At 34.4% G+C, this 18,341-nt stretch overlaps 1 protein-coding gene across 1 annotated transcript in view; it reads right to left on the bottom strand.

Annotated features, from left to right (window-relative positions):
• The window catches only part of SLC4A10 (solute carrier family 4 member 10), a 419,861-nt gene that overhangs the window by 118,364 nt on the left and 283,156 nt on the right, over nt 1-18,341 (bottom strand). The window contains 1 exon segment of the mRNA XM_032355736.1: nt 2,672-2,860. Coding sequence (XP_032211627.1) covers nt 2,672-2,860 — 189 coding nt within the window.

Raw genomic sequence — 18,341 nt, 5'->3', positions numbered from 1 at the left:
GCCCGATGCAGGGCTTGATCCCAAGACCCTGAGATCATGACCTGAGCTGAAGGCAGAGGCTTAACCTACTGAGCCACCCAGGCGCCCCCAGGCCTTGCATTTTTAAGATAAACATATATCCTTCTTATAGACATACATTTTATTATATGATTTCTATTAAAAGTAATCAAATGAAGGCAGAATTTTTTAATATGTGCTTGCATTCATACATAGTTCAGAGAAATATTTTAATAAGGTCCTCAGAATCATGTAGACATAAGCCCAATATCAAAATTAGTAAATATCTGAATCTGTTGTTTTAATATCATCATACCCAAGTAAGTTCTAGTATCATAGCTTAATAAAAGTACTACATTTAGATTAGGTCTCAGAATATAAAAGCTTCACCTTGTCATTTTTTTTTTTTTTTAAGATTTTGTTTATTTATTTATTTGACAGAGAGAGACACAGCGAGAGAGGGAACACAAGCAGAGGGAGTAAGAGAGAGAGAGAAGCAATCCTCCCGTGGAGCAGGGAGTCAGATATGGGACTTGATCCCAGGGCCCTGGGATCACGACCTGAGCCGAACGCAGATACTTAATGACTGAGCCACCCAGGCATCCCTATTCTGTCATTTTTATGTATAGCATATTTTAAAGCAATTTGTGATTTAGAACATGAATATATATTGAATATATGATGTGATTTAAAGCAAAGCATAAATTCTCAAAATGCTCAGTGGAATCTATAAATACAAGTTCGTATATGTTACAAAGTACTTAATTGAACTTCCTAAAGCTCCCCTTGCTACACAAAAGTAATGTTCCTATGAAACCCTTCTTTCTGAAAGTTTGCCTTGTACCACTTCATTTTTAAGACCTACAGAAGTATAATAACAGCTTTTTTTTTTTTTTTTTTTTTAGTAAAAGCAAAATCCTCTCTGGATTTCTTTTGGTTAATGGAAATAGGTACTAATGCAGGTCTTTCATAAAAGTGAAGTTGCATGGGGCTCCTGGGTGGCTCAGTGGGTTAAGCGACCAACTCGATTTTAGCCTAGGTCATGATCTCAGGGGCATGGGATTGAGCCCAGAATTGCACTCCATGCTCAGAAGGGAGTTTACTGGAGATTCCCTCTCTCTCTCTCTCTCACAGCCCCTTCCCTGACGTGCACACATACATGCGTGCCCTCTCTTTCTTTCTCAAATAAATAAGTCTTTAAAAAGAACCAAAGTGGGGGCACCTGGGTGGCTCAGGGGGTTAAGCCTCTGCCTTTGGCTCAGGTCATGATCCCAGGGTCCTGGGATCGAGCCTCGCATCAGGCTCTCTGCTCATCGAGGAGCCTGCTTCCCTTTCTCTCTCTCTGCCTTCCTCTCTCTCTGCCTGTCTCTCGGCCTACCTGTGATCTCTCTTTGTCAAATAAATAAAATTTAAAAAAAAAAAGAAGAACCAAAGTGAAGTGGCATAACGTGAATTTTCAGAAAGCAGGGGACACCTGTGTATGCACAACTACAGACTGCTATATGACAACAATGATTTAAAAAATCAAAAAGTATTTCAAAAATCATTTTGCCATTAAGAACTATTTCTGTGCTCTGAAACAACAGTACATCTAATCATCTTTGTTGATTTATCAAAGCATTTCTTCTACATGCATATATTTGATTTAGTAGTAGGAAAATTGGTTTAAAAATCCCATTTAAAGCACAATGTGGAGAAAACTCATTTTCATGCATTTGTATATAAGGCATCACTACGGCTATTGAAAGTAGGAGTGAAATGACATAAAATAGTCCATGCTGAAATATACATGCTTTAAAGCTTTTGTGCAAGTCAGAGTCTTTCTAGTACATTTGAGATTACTTTTCATTAAAGTTTTATCTTTTAAAACTGGGACTTTGTGTAGCTGATGAAAGTCTAACAAATTCCTATCATCCTCATGATAAGTTTATCTTCCTTCACAATAAAGGATAGATTCCTAAGCAACTTCGTTAGCATAAACGATGAAGGTTCAAAGAGATGCAAGGAGAGAACAAAATACAAAAGAGGATAAAACAGTCTGAACACACAAGCCATAAAGAGTAAGTCATAAGTGCCAAAAAACAGTGATTGGTGTCATCTGTGTTGGTGTGTGAAGATAGTAAGTACACTGTGGCTCCATGGGCATTGAAGATGTAGCACTGCAAACACCAATGAGCCTATGAACTGGAAATCAGGCTTAATGTGCATTAGAGCCACAAGCAATGTTCTAGTTGGTCTTTTGAATCATAGCCCCTCCTCGAATTTGTTGACTATGATTAACATGAAAACATTAGCTCTTTTCCACAAACAGTAACTGGTGACCATTATTCATTTTAACTTTAAAAATCCATAATTCAAAGCATTATATTACATTCTCAGGTTGTGGGGTGGAGACGATGGGGTTGCATCTGAGTGTGTAACTGGTTATTAAATAAAAGTCTCCTCTTCATTCTTTCACGAGCATTTCAGGAAATTTAAATTCTTCGTTAAAATTTCTACAATTTGATACTTGAAAATCAGACTATATATGTATAAAAAAGAAATAACTCTACTACAACGATCTGTATTACAATAGATCATTTTCAAATAAAATATATTTTAAAGAATTTGGAAGCACTTTGAAATCCCAGATATCTCTAATAAACATAAAAGAGTACAATAAAGAAACATTTACCATTTTTATCCATGGAATTTGGTTCTGATTGTTTCTTGCCAATATCAGCAAAGGAACGAACTATGGGAATCCTATTGGTGAGTTTTTTCTGATTCTGGTGATGATGCTGTTTCATCAGTGCCTCATGAACCCTGTGGCGTACATCCTCATTGAGCTGACCTGAGCTCACTTGTTGGTCAAGGACCATATCTGAAGAAGGAAGGCAAAAAAAAGATTAGCACGATAGGTTAACAAAGTATGCAAGCAGCAAACCACTGAGTCCAAATATACATGTTCCAGATAACATGATTCATCTTAAAATAGGATGAATTCCTTTAAAAATCTCAAATAGTTGTGACTTTTTGTTAAAACATTGCACAAAAAAGATGGGAAAATTTTTACTATAAATCATTCAACTTTAAATATGTAATAACTTCATGAAGTATTATGTTTTAAATGGACATAGTTGCATTGTGAACAAGTTCTTTATATTCTCTATTATTTACATTGATGGGAGAAAACAGTGGCAGGGGTAATATTAATATAATTAGTATGTTTAAGATTGTAAAGTGGTTTATGTTTATATTTTAATATGGTTTTTTCCCTTTTTCCAGTAGAAAATAATTTCCGTGTTTTCTCTTTAAGTGAACAAAAGTCCATCTGTAAAAATCTGATGCAGGGAGACTTAGGCAGCTATCTAGTTGGTTGTATTTGGAGAATAAACAACTCTTACACTCATATAAAGTCAGCCCCCTCAAAACATCCTTGAAAATGTATTTATATTAAAGAGTTCTCCTAGAACTATAAAACAAAGAATAAAGGTGAGATTTCAGAGGGCTATAATTAAGCAGATTGATATTTACCATATGCAGTGTCAGAAATGCCTATAAAATAAATAGGTGAGTAAAGGAATTTTAAGTTTTTGGTAATATAAAACCACTTCAATAAACGTCATTGTAGGAAGAAAGAGGGAAGATGGTGAAGTAGGAGGATCCTGAGCTTACCTTGTCCCACAGAGTCATTGTAACAATAGCTACATTTACACAACTAACTCTGAAAATGACCTGAAGACTGGCAGAACAGATCTTCCACAGCTAGGCATAGAGAGAAGGCCACAATCAAAAGGGTAAGCAATCAAGGGGTTTGTGGTTGGGAACCAAACCCCTGGAAGTATGAATCACAAATAGGAGGGACATCACAAACATGGAAAGGCAAGAGGATCAGACCCCACACCTGGCAATACTAGGACTGAGGACCCACATTGCGAGGACTAACCCCTTAACATCTCCCTTTAAAAACCAGCAGGACTTAACTCCAGGACCTTTAAAATTAGCAGGCTTAACTTCAGAGGAGCCGGAGGGCAAGAGGAAACTTGAGTTCCCACTCCTAAAAAGAGAGCATTCTAAATAATTCAGCTGAAGACACAGCAGTTTGAAAAGTGCCTGAGATACAGGTGAAGGAAACTTACTGACTAATCTTAGAAAGTATACCAGAGAGGCAGGAGATTTCTCTGAGAGCAAAAGCACTAGCAGGTGACATTCCTCTTCCCTTCCTCCAGCCCCGGCAGCAGGACATTAGTGGGAGCCAATTCTACGCTCTCCATCTACCCTGCTAGTACTCTGTGCCTCACCTGAGCATTCTCATGTGGATCTACCCCACCCAACCCTCTTGTCCCTGCAGGCACCCCTTCAAAGCAACTCCTGACTGGATCTGACTCCAGAAACAATGACAACAAAAACAGAAATAAACATATGGGACTATATCAATATAAAAAGCTTCTGCACAGCAAAGGAAAGCACCAACAAAATAAAGACAACCTCCCAAATGGTAGAAGATATTTGCAATTCATATATCTGATAAGGGGCCAATACCCAAAATACATAAAGAGCTCGTACAAGTCAACACCAAAATAAATAAATGAACAACCTGATTACACAGAACCTGAAGAGACATTTTTTTAAAAAAAAGAATACAGGCGGCCAATAGGCACAGGGAAAAATGTTCAGCATCACTAATCATCAGGAGATGTAAATCAAAACTACAATGAGATATCTCCTTACGCCTGTCAGAATGGCTAGTATCAAAAAAGACAAGAAACATCAAGTGTTAGAGAGAATGAGGAGGAAAGGGAACCCTTGTTCCCGCTGTTGGTGTGATTATAAATGGGTGCAACCACTGTGGAAAACAGTATGGAGGTTCCTCAAAAAATTAAAATAAAATTACTATATGATCCAGTAAGCCCACTAATGGGTAATAACCCAAAGAAAATGTAAAAATTAATTTAAAAAGACAAATTAAAAATGCTGGGATGCCTGGGTGGCTCAGTTGGTTAAGCATCTACCTTCAGCTCAGGTCATGATCCCAGGGTACTGAGTTTGAGTCCTACATTGGGCTCCTTGCTCAGCAGGGAGCCTGCTTCTCCCTCCTGCCTGTGTGCTCACTCTCTCTCTCTGACAAATAAATAAATAAAATCTTTAAAAAAAAAAAAAAAGATAAATGCTTCCCCATGCTTATTGCAACATAATTTACAACCAGCAAGATATGGAAGCCACCCAAGTATCCATTGATAGATGAATGAATAAAGATGTGGTATATATATAATATATATACCACATTATATATATATATACACATATATATGTATATATATATATACACACGTATATATATTTATAAAAGACATATATATCATATTATATATATATATACCACATTATATATATATAGGAATATATATTATATATATAAGAATATTAGCAATAAAAAAGAGGAAAGGCTTGACATTTGTGATAACATTGATGGTCCTAAAGGATATTATGCTAAGTGAAGTAAGTCAGACAAAGACAAATACCATATATATTCCTCTTACATATGAAATCTAAATAACAAAAGAAATGAACAAACAAACAAATAGACTCTTAAATATAGAGAACAAACTGCTGGTTGCCATCACAGAGGTAGGTAGAGAGATGAATGAAATAGATAAAGGAAATTAAGAGGTATAAACTTCCACTTATAAAGTAAATAAGTCATGGAGATGAAAGGTACAATGTGGGGAATAGAGTCAATAATATTGTAATAACATAGTATGGGAACAGATTGTGACTATTCTTACTAAGGTGAACACTGAGTAATGTATAGAACTGCTGAATCAATAAGTTGTACACCTGAAACTAATATATACAACTGAATCAATAAGTTGTACACCTAAAACTAATATATACATATAGTTATATGCCAACTATACTTCAATAAAAGTTTTTTATACTTCAATAATAATTTTTAGATTTTTTTTAGTTTAATAAGCAGCCAATTCTGATTTTAGAAAAATAATCAAAGTTGCAAAATAACTTATACTGCATAATTCCATTTATGGCATATATGCACATCCAGAGAAAGGACACTGTAATGATACATTCCAAATTGTGTAAGAATGGGTAGGAGTAGGAGTAAAGAGAAACTTTAAAGTTTTACCTTAGAATTAGATTGACCCATATAAAACTACCATTTTTGAAAGTCAAAAATGGTTATCAGCAGTTTCATAACATTTTAATTTTTTGCATAAGGAGATTTGTGTAATAAAAAATATTAAAGTACACTAACCAATCACAAAAGTATCTCCTTTTTCAAAATGAGGGGATTTGGAAGAAAGAAATAAATGACACAGGATTTTTAGGGCAGTGAAAATACTCCTGATATCAAACTATTGGATACATGTCATTATACTTTTGTCCAAACCAAAAAAAACTATATAACACTCAGAGTGAATCCTGATGTTAATCATGAACATTATGTGATAGTGATGTGTCAATGTAAGTTCATCAGTTGTAACCAACGTAACATTCTGGTGGGAGCTGTTGATAATGAGGGAGGCTCTGCATGTGCAAAATCAAGTGTTTATCGGAAATCTCTCTATCTTCCCCTCAACTTTTCTGTGAAACTGAAGCTGCTCTAAAATCTAAATTCATAATTTAAAAACAACCTCAGTACCATTAATCTGCCCTAAAATGATCAAATATTAACTCTACTTAATTTTTTTGAAGCTCTAACTCCTTATATAAACAAGCATATCAAAGTGAATTGCCTTCCACAGTCCTAGTTAGTGCAACAAAAAATTGAGTATTAGCAGAATTTTCCCGTACAAACAACGTTTACATCAGTGTAAAAGGGAAGGACTAGGGAAACAGACTTGGGTCACTGTACCACATTCTAGCTGTGCGATCTTGTAAAGTTGGATAACCTGAGGGTTCTTATTTATAAAATGGAGGTAGTATCTATCTCATATGCTGTAGGCCTAAGGACATAAAGCGCCTAATGGACAGATTAGAATATTGAGACCTTGAGTAAATATTTCCTAGTACAAGATTTCCTTTGCATTTCCATTAAGTAGGTTATGGGTCCCTGGTTTTGATTTTGTGGTGGTTTTAATGCTTTCATATTTATTTGTAACCGTATATCAAGTGGAGGCAAAGTAGAGTATATCAATAATGGAAACCTCAGAAGAGGTAGTTCAGGATGGTGGTGTAGGAAGATATGAATTCACTTCTTCCCATGGACAAAACAAATATACAGCTACATATGGAAAAAATGGCCCCTAAAAGGCCCTGAGAACTACCTGAACACCTGATCCACAACAAAGGATAAAAGGACCACACCAAGACTGGTAAGAGAGGCAGAGACATGCTCTCACCAAAAACCCCACCCTCAGAGGGGCAACCCACAATCAGGAGGGAGCTCAAAAAATATGTGCGTGTGTGTATATAAGTATATATATACACACACATGTATAAAACATTATAAAAAATTTAGATATAGATCATTTATCACTAAGAGAAAGAAGTATGTACCCCACACAAGATACCCCTAGGCCTGCACCAGAGAAAGAAATTCCAAAATGCCCAGCTTTGAAAATCAGTGGGGATTATGTTCAGGAGAAACACAGGGCATAGAGAATGAAGGTTCTGCTCTTAAAGGACTTATGTGTAGAACAACATTCCATAGGACCCATCATAAAAAACACATTTTGAAAAGAGCCTAGATTATAAGTGAAGGATATTTACTTGCTAAAATTAAAGCTACCAGAGAAGCAGAAGTCTTTTGGGACTCTCTCCAGGGATGGTATGCTGGCAGATGTCACTGTTAGTGACTCCTTCTAGCTTACTGACACCAACAGTGGTAGATGCCATTTTTGTACCCTCACTCTAATGACCTAACAGCAGAGGTAAGCATCCCTGACCCCCTCAACTTCCCCCAGCTGTTCATCCAGCACCACCAGAGCCAAGAGGCATACTCAGCCTACACAAGGGCTATCCCTTGAGCAGCAGACTCAAGTGTCCAGGAGGGACTAAATTTCTGAATCACAAAGTTCTAAAACACTCCAAGAGATAGCCTGAGAGTCAACCAAGAATTAGGGTAAGGTTAAGTGACAAGGTTCAACTCCTACACAGAGCCACTCCTTCAAGACAGCTAGAGATAACTGTTCCACATAGCACCAGAAACAAACACAGAAAATCAAGCAAAATGAGAAAACAGAGGAACACATGTTCCATAAAGTAACAAGATAAAAACCCCAGAAAAAAAATTAATGAAACAGAAGTAATTTACTGAATAAAAAGTTCAAATTAATGGCCATAAAGATATTCACCAAAATCAGGGGAAATATGAGTGAACACACCTAGACCTCCACCAAAGATATAGAAAATAAAAGAAATTACCAAATAGAACTCATAGAGCTGGAGAATATAATAACCGATCTGAAAAATTTACTAGAGGGAATCAAAAGCAGACCAGATAACACTGAAAAACAGATCAGTGACCTAGAAGACAGTATAGTGGAAACTGTTGAAACAAAACAGCAAAAAGAAAAAAAGGACAATTTAAAATGTGATGATAGCTTAAGGGACCCATGAGACAACAGCAAGTATACTAACATTCATATTACATGAGTCCCAGGAGAGAAGAGAGAAAAGAAAGGAAACAAAAACAAGTTATTTGAAAAGACAATGGTTGAAAAGTTCCCTAACCTGGGAGAGGAAACAAACACCTAAGTCAAGAATACAAAAAGTCCCAAAAAAGATTAATCCAAAAAAGATCCACACCAAGATGCATTGTAATTAAAATGCTGAAAGCTAAACATAAACAGAGAATCCTAAAAGAGCAAGAGAAAAACAACTAGTTACATTCAAGGGAAATCCCATAAGACAATGTGCTGATTTTTTAGCAGAAACTTTGCAGGCCAGATGATAGTGGCATGATATATTCAAAATGCAGATAGGAGAAAACTTTCAACCAAGAATGCTTTGACCTGTCAAAGTTATAATTCAGAAATGAAAAAAAAAAAAAAAGGAGTTTCTCACACAAGCAAAAGCTAAGGGAATTCATCACTACTAACCTGACCTTAGAAGCAATATCAAAGGGACTTCTTTAAGCTAAAGAGTAAAGGCCATAACCTGAAATAATATATAAAATAAAATCTCTCTAGTAAAAACAAATATCTAGTAAAAGTACTGTATAAACTACTCATAAAGCTAGTATGAATGTTTAAAAAAAAAGTAGTAAAATCAACTATTATCTACAGTAGTTAGGTTAGGATTACACAAAAAATGATGTAAAATATGACTTCAAAATGATAAAACACATTGGGGGAAGCATATTTAGAGTACTTTTAGAAGGCAGCCAAAATCAAGTGACTATCAATTTAAAATAGACCACAATATAGATGTTATTATATATGAATCTCACCGTGACCACAAACCAAAAACCTATACTAGACTAGAGATACCAAAAAAAAAAAAAAAAAAAAAAGGAACATAAACAGAACACTAAAGAAAGCCATCAAATCACAAGGGGAAAGACAAAAAAAAAAAAAAAAAACAAGAGAAAAGAAACAGAATAATTGCAGAATAGGGCAGGCAAGGGAATGTGATAAGAAGGTACACCAATGACTTTAAAAGATATTTATTCCAGGAATGAAATAATGGTTGAACATCTGCAAATCAATCAATGTGACATACATTAGCAAAATGAAAGATAAAAATCATACAATCATCTCAATAGATGCAGAAGAAGTATTTGATAAAATACACAATTTATAATAAAAACCTTCAACAAAGTCAGTATAGGGAAATGTACTTTGACATAATAAAGACCATATATGACAATCCTACAGCCAACACCATATGCAATGGTGAAAATCTGAAAGCTTGTCCTGCAAGATCAGGAATGGGACAAAGAGGCTCATTCTTGTCACTCTTAATCAACTTAATATTGGAAGTTCTAGCCATAACAATTAGGCAAGAAAAAGAAATAAAACGCATTCAAATTGGTAAGAAAGAATTAAAACTGTCACTATTTGTCAATGTCCTGAAACCCTATGTAGAAAACCCTAAAGACACCAAAAACTATTGTTAATAAATGAATTCAATAAAGTAGCAGGAGGGACGCCTGGGTGGCTCAGTTGGTTAAGCAGCTGCCTTCGGCTCAGGTCATGATCCAGCATCCTGGGATCGAGTCCCACATCGGGCTCCTTGCTCAGCAGGGAGCCTGCTTCTCCCTCAGCCTCTGCCTGCCATTCTGTCTGCCTGTGCTCGCTCTCTCTCCCTCTCTCTGAAGAATAAATAAAATCTAAAAAAAAAAAAAAATAAAATAAAAATAAAAAAAAATAAAGTAGCAGGATACAGAACTCTGCTGCATTTCTATAAACTAATAATAAACTATCAGAAAAAGAAATATAAAAAAAAAATCTCACTCACAACTGCATCCAAAAGAGTAAAATACTTAGAAATAAATTTAACCAAGGAGGTACAGATCTTTATTCTGAAAACTATACAATATTAATGGAAAAAAGAAGAACAAGAAAACACAAATAAATTGGAAGTTATACAATTCTCATGGATTGAAAGAATTAATATTGTCAAAATTTCCATTCTACCCAAAGCAGTCTACAGATTTGATGTTATCCCTATCAAAATAAAGTGGCCTCACAAAACTAAAAGAAATATTTTTAAATTTGTATGGAAGCACAAAAGACCCCAAAAGCCAAAGCTATCTTGAGAAAGAATAAAGCTGAAGGTATCATCATTCCTAAATTCAAATAACACTACAAAGCTATAGTATTCAAAAACAGCATGGTACTAGTACAAAAACAGACACATAGATCAATGAAACAGAATAGAGCCCAGAAATAAACCCATGCATCTACATGGGTTTGCATCTACAACAAATGAGGCAAAAAAATACAATAGGGAAAAATAATCTCTTCAATAAATTGTATTGAGAAAACTACATGCAGAAGAATGAAACTTGATCACTATCTTACACCATACACAAAAATTAACTCAAAATGGATTAAAGACTTGATCGTAAGACCTAAAACCTTAGAACTCCTAGAAGAAACTTATGCAACTTAGGCAGTAATTTCTTTGACATTAGATGTAGGAACATTTTTTCTAGATTTGTCTCCTCAGGCAAGTGCAATAAAAGTAAAAATGAATGAGACTTCTTCATCAAACTAAAAAGCTTTCACACAGCAAAGGAAATTACCAGCAAAATGAAAAGGCAACCTGTTGAATGAGAAAAAATATTTGCAAATCAAATATCTGATAAAGGGCTAATATCCAAAATAAATAAGGAACTCCTACAACTCAATAGCAAAAGGCAAAAAATTCAATTAAAAAATGGGAAAAAAGACCTGAATAGACATTTCCCCACAGACATATGGATGGCTAGCGGGCAAATGAAAACATACTTATCACTAATCTTCAAGAAAAACAAAACAGAACCACAGTGAGATATCACCTCACATCTGTTAGAATGACTAGTACCAAAAACATAAGTAATAACAAGTGTTAGTAAGGATGTGAAGAAAAGGGAACCTTTGTGCACTGTTGGTAGGAATGCAAATTGGTGTAGCCACTATGGAAAACAGTATTTTTTTTTTAATTTTTTTTAAACTATCATTTGATTCAGCAATTCCTTTTCTGGCTATGCATCTAAAGAAAATGAAAACACTAACTCAGAAAGGTATATTCAGTCCTATGTTTACTGTAGCATAATTTACAACAGCAAAGATACAGAAGCGACCATTTACAGATGAATGAATACAGAAGATATGGTTTCTATCTATCTATCGATCGATTGATCGATCAATCTATCTAGAATGATAGAATATTATTCAGCCATAAAAAGAATAAACTCTTGTTATTTGTGACAAGATGGATGAATCTGGAGGGTATTATGTTAAGTGAAATAAGTCAGACAGAGAAAGACAAATACTATAAGATTTCATTTATATGTGTAATCTAAAAAATAAAACAAATGAACACACAAAACAAACAAACAAACAAAAAACAGACTCACAGATATAGAGAACAAACTGATAGTTCTCTCGGAGAATGCAAGTTAGGGGAAGGCAAAATCTGTGAAGGAGATGAAGAGGTACAAATTTCCAGATATAAAATAAAGAAGTCATGGAGATGTGATACATAGCACAAGGAACATGGATAATATTATATTCACTTTATATAGAGACAGGTGGTAACTGGACTTACGTGGTGATCATTTCAAAATGTATATAAATGTCAAACTACTCTGTTGTACACCTGAAACTAATATATTATGTGTGCCAATTATACTTCAATTTAAAAATCCAGAAACCCCAATGAAACTATAAAACAATTAATTTCATTGTCTCACATAACAGAAAATCAAAATTGGGCTGGATTTAATTCTATTCCTCTGACTCTCTCACCCTCCCCCTCAACCCTTGGTGTGAGTTTAACCTAAGGTTGATTTTCCTTATGGTCATAAAGTAAGTGTCAACAGTAACAAAGAAATACATATCTTTGTTGATACCCATATATTCTTTGACTTCTTGTGACTTTCTCTTAAAAGGAAGTTCTTTCTCTTCTTCCCAGGAAAAACTCTTAATTCCAACTGACATAGCCTTGTCCAGGCTGAGACCATCCCTGACTAAGGAAACAGCACCCCTATGACTGGATGAGGCTAATCAAGAACTACCCTTCAATCTAGAATCAGTTCTCTAAACCACAGGTAAACAAACGTTTTCTGTAATAGGTCAAATAAAAATTTTAGGCTTTGTAAACCATGGAATTTCTGTAACCACTACTGAATTCTGCTGTTATTACATGAAAGTAACCATAAAGAACACGTACACAAATGAGCATGGCTATGTTTCAATAAAACCTTTTATGGACAGTAAAATTTGAATTTCATATAATTTTCATGTTGAAAAATATTAGTCTTCTCTTTATTATTTTTCAATTGTGTAAAATGTAATAACTGTTCTTAGATCAAAGGCCTGACAAAATCAGACAGTGGGTGAGTATAATTTACCAACTTTGCTCTATTACTTTGCTGCTTACAATGGAAAGAGGTAGAATGTACATTTAGGAATCAGCCATAATCACTATAATTACCTCTAAAGTCCCTTTCAATTTGGAAAATATATGATAGTATAGAATATTTAAATCTATACCTCACTTCTTTGGAGAGGAGTAGTTATAATATCCTTGAATTAATTTGAAATAAAAGAAATGATAAATTGCCAACATATGTAACTTTACACTGAAACCTTGCTAAGATGGAAAAATGTATATAAAATATGCCACATAAACTTCATAATGGGAGTTATAAAGTAGGTTATTAAAACACCAGAAGGGCACCACTATACCACAGCTTCATCTCTAAGCCATAATGTGTATCCCCAGTTCAATATTCTAATCAGAATCAAATGAAGCATATAAAATCCTATGTACACGGTTATGATTTTTAGTTCTTATCAAAGTACAGTCTTTCCAGGCTTAAGTACTACAAAAACCCCTAAGTCACTAGCTTCACAGTCTTTCAGAAATAAGGTCTTTATCTGAAACAGTTACATAAGAGAAAGTAAATAGAAAAAAAAAACTGCTCGTCTGCTCATTAGCCACACAGAAATACACAGTAAACTCCTCTGAGGTATAACTGCATCAAATATATCTTAATGAACTAGAAAATTTAATCATCTTGCTTAGGAATATAACATACTGAGGTGAGATTTAAGTACCAGTGGGAGTCTGATTCACTAATCACCCTCATTGTTCTCGTCACCACTATAATATATATTGGTATTAACCTTGAAAAGTAGGAAAGGATAACAAGCCATAATGGCTAAGGGCCCAAAGTCAAGTCCTACAATCTCAGCTGGCGATGATGTCTAAATGACACAGTCTAGCCTGTCAAAGCACAAGGCCAGGATCTGGCTGGTATCTGGAGAAGTGAGAATGAAAAGGATAAATAGGTCACACTCCTCTAGCACTAAGCAGGCTCTAGGAACACTAGTAGCATTTCTGTAAAAAGGTCTCAGAAAACAAAAAATTATTTTTCATTCTTATCAGGCAATTAGTTTATTGTGATCAATCCATCTTAACCACTGAATGAAAACCTCCAGAGATCATGAGATTTACAGATTCTACAGAAATCTCTGCCCCTTAGAAGATAATCATATAAATTCTTTGCCTTAAAAATCCATTGTCTTAAGAGGCTGGGAGTGGGGAGGAGTAAGAAACAGGAAGGGTCTAAATTCAGCAGTTTGGTTGTCAGGAGTATATATATACGTATATATTAAAATTGTAAACTACCCAAAGAATGCTTATTTTCCAGAACAAGGATGGTAATAGTATGGACATGTTAAACAATATGTGACTATTCCCATACTCCCAAACCTGCAGACTACACTCAGTGAAGCAAACTTCAATTTTTTCCTTTTTTAAACAACAAAAGTTGTTTTAGGGGAACCTGGGTGGCTCAGTTGGTTAAGCAGCCACGTTCAGCTCAGGTTATGATCTCAGGTTCCTGGGATCAAGTCCCATGTCAGAGCTCCCTGCTCAGAAGCTCCCATGTCTGCTTCTCCCTCTCCCTCTGTGCTCATTCTCCCTCCCTCTCTCTCTTTCAAATAAATAAATAAATAAAATCTTTTTTTAAAAAGTTGTTTTAATGAATGGAGAGCTATGATTGATAATCTGTCCATGGTCCTAACTTTGGTTTGGTTTTCATTTCTTACTCCCATTGACAGAATTAGGGTAAAGCATAAAAATACAGAAAGAATTTTTCCATTACTAATCTTTATAGAGCTGAATTTCAAAGAGATTGACATAGACCATAAAATTGCCTGTAATTTATATAAATATAATTAAGAAGCATTTTAAATACAATTAATCTCCATCAGACTAAATCACAGTAAGAAAGCATATCTGAAGAATACTGGATTCTAAAAGGTTAAATAATATTTTGAAGGAAGAAGTTAAAATTTATTCCAAGTTCCCTGAAACATTGGGAAATAGACATTTTTAAATTAACTTTGTCCAAAAGAAAATCCTACTTTAATTATACCAGACATTCTTGACAGACCTGCCAGATACAAATGGGATTTTCTCCTGCTAAGTCTACAAAAATCTCTTTAAAGAATTATCTAAGACTATTAAAAACATATCAGAAGACTGATAAAAAAAATTCTTGATTATTCTAAAACAATATCTGGGTCATATTTCTCTATTAGAAAATACTAGAGCCTGTGCATTCACAAAGTTTAAGAGTTTAGAGCCCTTAAAGATAAATATTATATCTAACTTTCGGAAAACTGAAACTAGTAACTAATATGTTAGTAACTTCCTAACGTAATAAAAAAAACATGATAAATAGGAGGTGAAAAAGAGCTTCACGTCATATTGTTAATCATTATGGTCATAAGTTATCATGAAGTAGAATAAAACAAAACATAATTATAGGTTAATAAAAGAAATTATTCCCATCGCTGCAAGTATCACCTATGATATATCACTTCCTGTTTATCTGTTTATAAAATGGGGGTATAGCCTCCTCTCTATTTCATAAGGTTACAGTGATAATAACATATAATGAATGTGAAAATACTTTACAAATTTAGAAGTCTTAAAAATGTATAGTTAATGCATACTTAGTAATACAATTGTCACAAAGCAAAAAAAGCAAAAAATAAACAGAAAATAATTACAAACTATAGGGAGAAAATGTCTTAGTAAGATTTTATTGAGGGCAGAAACAAATACCTTTGGATTAAATAAGTCAAATTGCAATTACTTAAAGAGAGGACATCTCTTCTCATTAATGAGTGAAAAGAAATTTAAGGTAATAATGATCAACAAGTATTTTTAATCATTTTTTTAAATGTAGTATTAGCTCTAAACCACTGACATCTTCTGAATGGCATTTTACAGACTGCTCTGAACTGAAAATGGGACATTCAAGTTGAGCTACTTTGGAGACATAAAGATACAGACTAATTAGACGAGAAGAAAGAATAAAAGCTATTTGGGGTATCAAGACTTCCATTGAACTACTTTCCTTTGTAAGGACAGACTCAGAAAATGTAGTTTGCTTTCAAAAGCAAGAATTAACACAGCTAACAATCCTCCCATATTCTACAGAACAGAGCTTGGGAAAGGGGACAGCAGGAGGGAAAGGAAACATAAATTTAGACCAAAAAACTGATTGAAGGTGATAAGATGAACAGGGTTTCTGTCAAATTCATGGGACTTTCTGGTAGAAGTAAATTTCTCACGAAAGCATTAGAATATGCATGCTTTAAGTAATGAAGGGTATTTTCTGAGGTTAATTTTGGCAGGTTGAGGAATCTGACAGTGTCATTAGATATAGCCAGTCCTAAAGCTGTTTGGATTAATCCATTTTCAAAGGTAATGCCATCACTGACATAAATAAACTCCTTATTTTGGGCAACCTCCTGCATCTCATTTCTCCATTTATGAAGTAAGATAAACAATCATAATACTAAGCCCCAATTTTGTTTTGAGTATCAAAAAGATAATGGAGAATTACTACAAAGAGCTTCCTAAACTGCAAAGGACCATGAAAATGTCATTTGGTTCCTAATTAAAACACAAAAATGTTATGGGCTATCAGCAAGACGCCATAACATAAAGCTAAGAAATTACATTGGAGGGGCGCCTGGGTGGCTCAGTGGGTTAAGCCGCTGCCTTCGGCTCAGGTCATGATCTCAGGGTGCTGGGATCGAGTCCCGCATCGGGCTCTCTGCTCAGTGGGGAGCCTGCTTCCCTCTGTCTCTCTCTGCCTGCCTCTCCATCTACTTGTGATTTCTCTCTGTCAAATAAATAAATAAAATCTTTAAAAAAAAAGAAATTACATTGGATAGCTACTTTTCCAGCATTCACAAGAAGTTTGCTAATTCCTAAGTTAACCATTTTTCTCTAAGTCTTCAGGTAGTGCTATCCATGACTGTACCCTGTGTTTTTCCGAAAAAATATACTGTACTTAACCATATGGTTAAGTACAGTTATGTATTTTAAAGGGAAAGCTCTTTATAGGTGTACTATGAAACTCCAGGAAAGAAGGAAAAGAAGGCTTATCTAAACCATTTTTTTCTGTTCTGATTGTTTTTGCTTAATATTGTAGGCCAAGATGTCTTTCCACACTTACTTTTCTTTTCACAAATATTGCAATGTATGCATGTCTATCAGTTCCAATGACCAAATAAATAATTTTTAAAGGAATTAAACTATCATTAAAATGTGGGCAACATCCACTTCAAGCCATGCTTCTTCTTCAGACAGTGGTTGTACTGTAATACAAGGAACACACAGCTTACAGTCAGAGGCCTTTAGATGGAAAAAGGGCCCTGAAAGTCTCAGAATTTCTATTTTCTTATTGAAAAATGGGAATGACACTTAATTCATGAGACTATTCTGAAGAATAAATTATATATATTTTTTGTATAATATTCTTTCACTAATATAATCAAAAAAACATTCACAGAGTTTTGGAAGTTTGTTTTTTCCATTTCTACAATATAATTTAGACATTAAAGACTCCCTTAAGTCTTTCTACTTTACAAATAAATTCTACATGGAACTGCTTTTATTTCTTTTTTTCCACACTAGAAATTTTAAAAACTGCCTGAGTTATTGCTTTATTTTTATTTTTAAAATCTCCATTAACTATTTCATTTATACTCTTTCAAAACTCTTTTTGTATTATTTTGTTTTTTGCTAAAGTGTGTTTGTCTTCCAAATCGAAAGACACAGGAGTTCTTTCCTCTATTTCTAGAGTAACAGTAAAATGCTTCCTAAACATAACAACTTGTGTTATATAGACATAATAGGTTTCTAATACAAATCTTTCATTCTAGGGACTAGTCATAATATTAAATTACAAACTAATCTCAACTGCATTGCTTGGCATCCTCTGGAATTCATGAGTTTTAAATCAGTTTAAAATAAATGGCCATACCTTTCCCTGTTTTGTTCTAAATTAACATTTTCCCTATCTGCGGATTTTTTTGAATCATTTCCTGCATTGGAATGAAATGCATTCCATTATTGGAAAAAATCCATCTCTAGCTTTATGGGTTTTTTCCCTTCAATTTCCCAATGGTGACAGTTAATTAAGCATGATAGTGAAAAACAATATATATTAAGTGTGAGTCAGGATATCTAGGTTCTTGTTCTAGACTTGCCACTGACAAGTTAGACCACATTCCTCTGAGATTCAACTTCTTCCATCTTAAATAAGGGAGGAGAAAGTTATATTTAAAGTCTCATATGCTTATTATAAGAATTAGTTTTCCAAAGGTATACATATAATTATAAGGAAAAGGGAATAACTCAAAAATCAACTATACCGA

This window comes from Mustela erminea, chromosome 8 (genome assembly GCF_009829155.1).
Source record: "Mustela erminea isolate mMusErm1 chromosome 8, mMusErm1.Pri, whole genome shotgun sequence".
Classification (NCBI taxonomy): Eukaryota; Metazoa; Chordata; class Mammalia; order Carnivora; family Mustelidae; genus Mustela; species Mustela erminea.
This window is presented reverse-complemented; position numbering and strand designations above follow the sequence as displayed.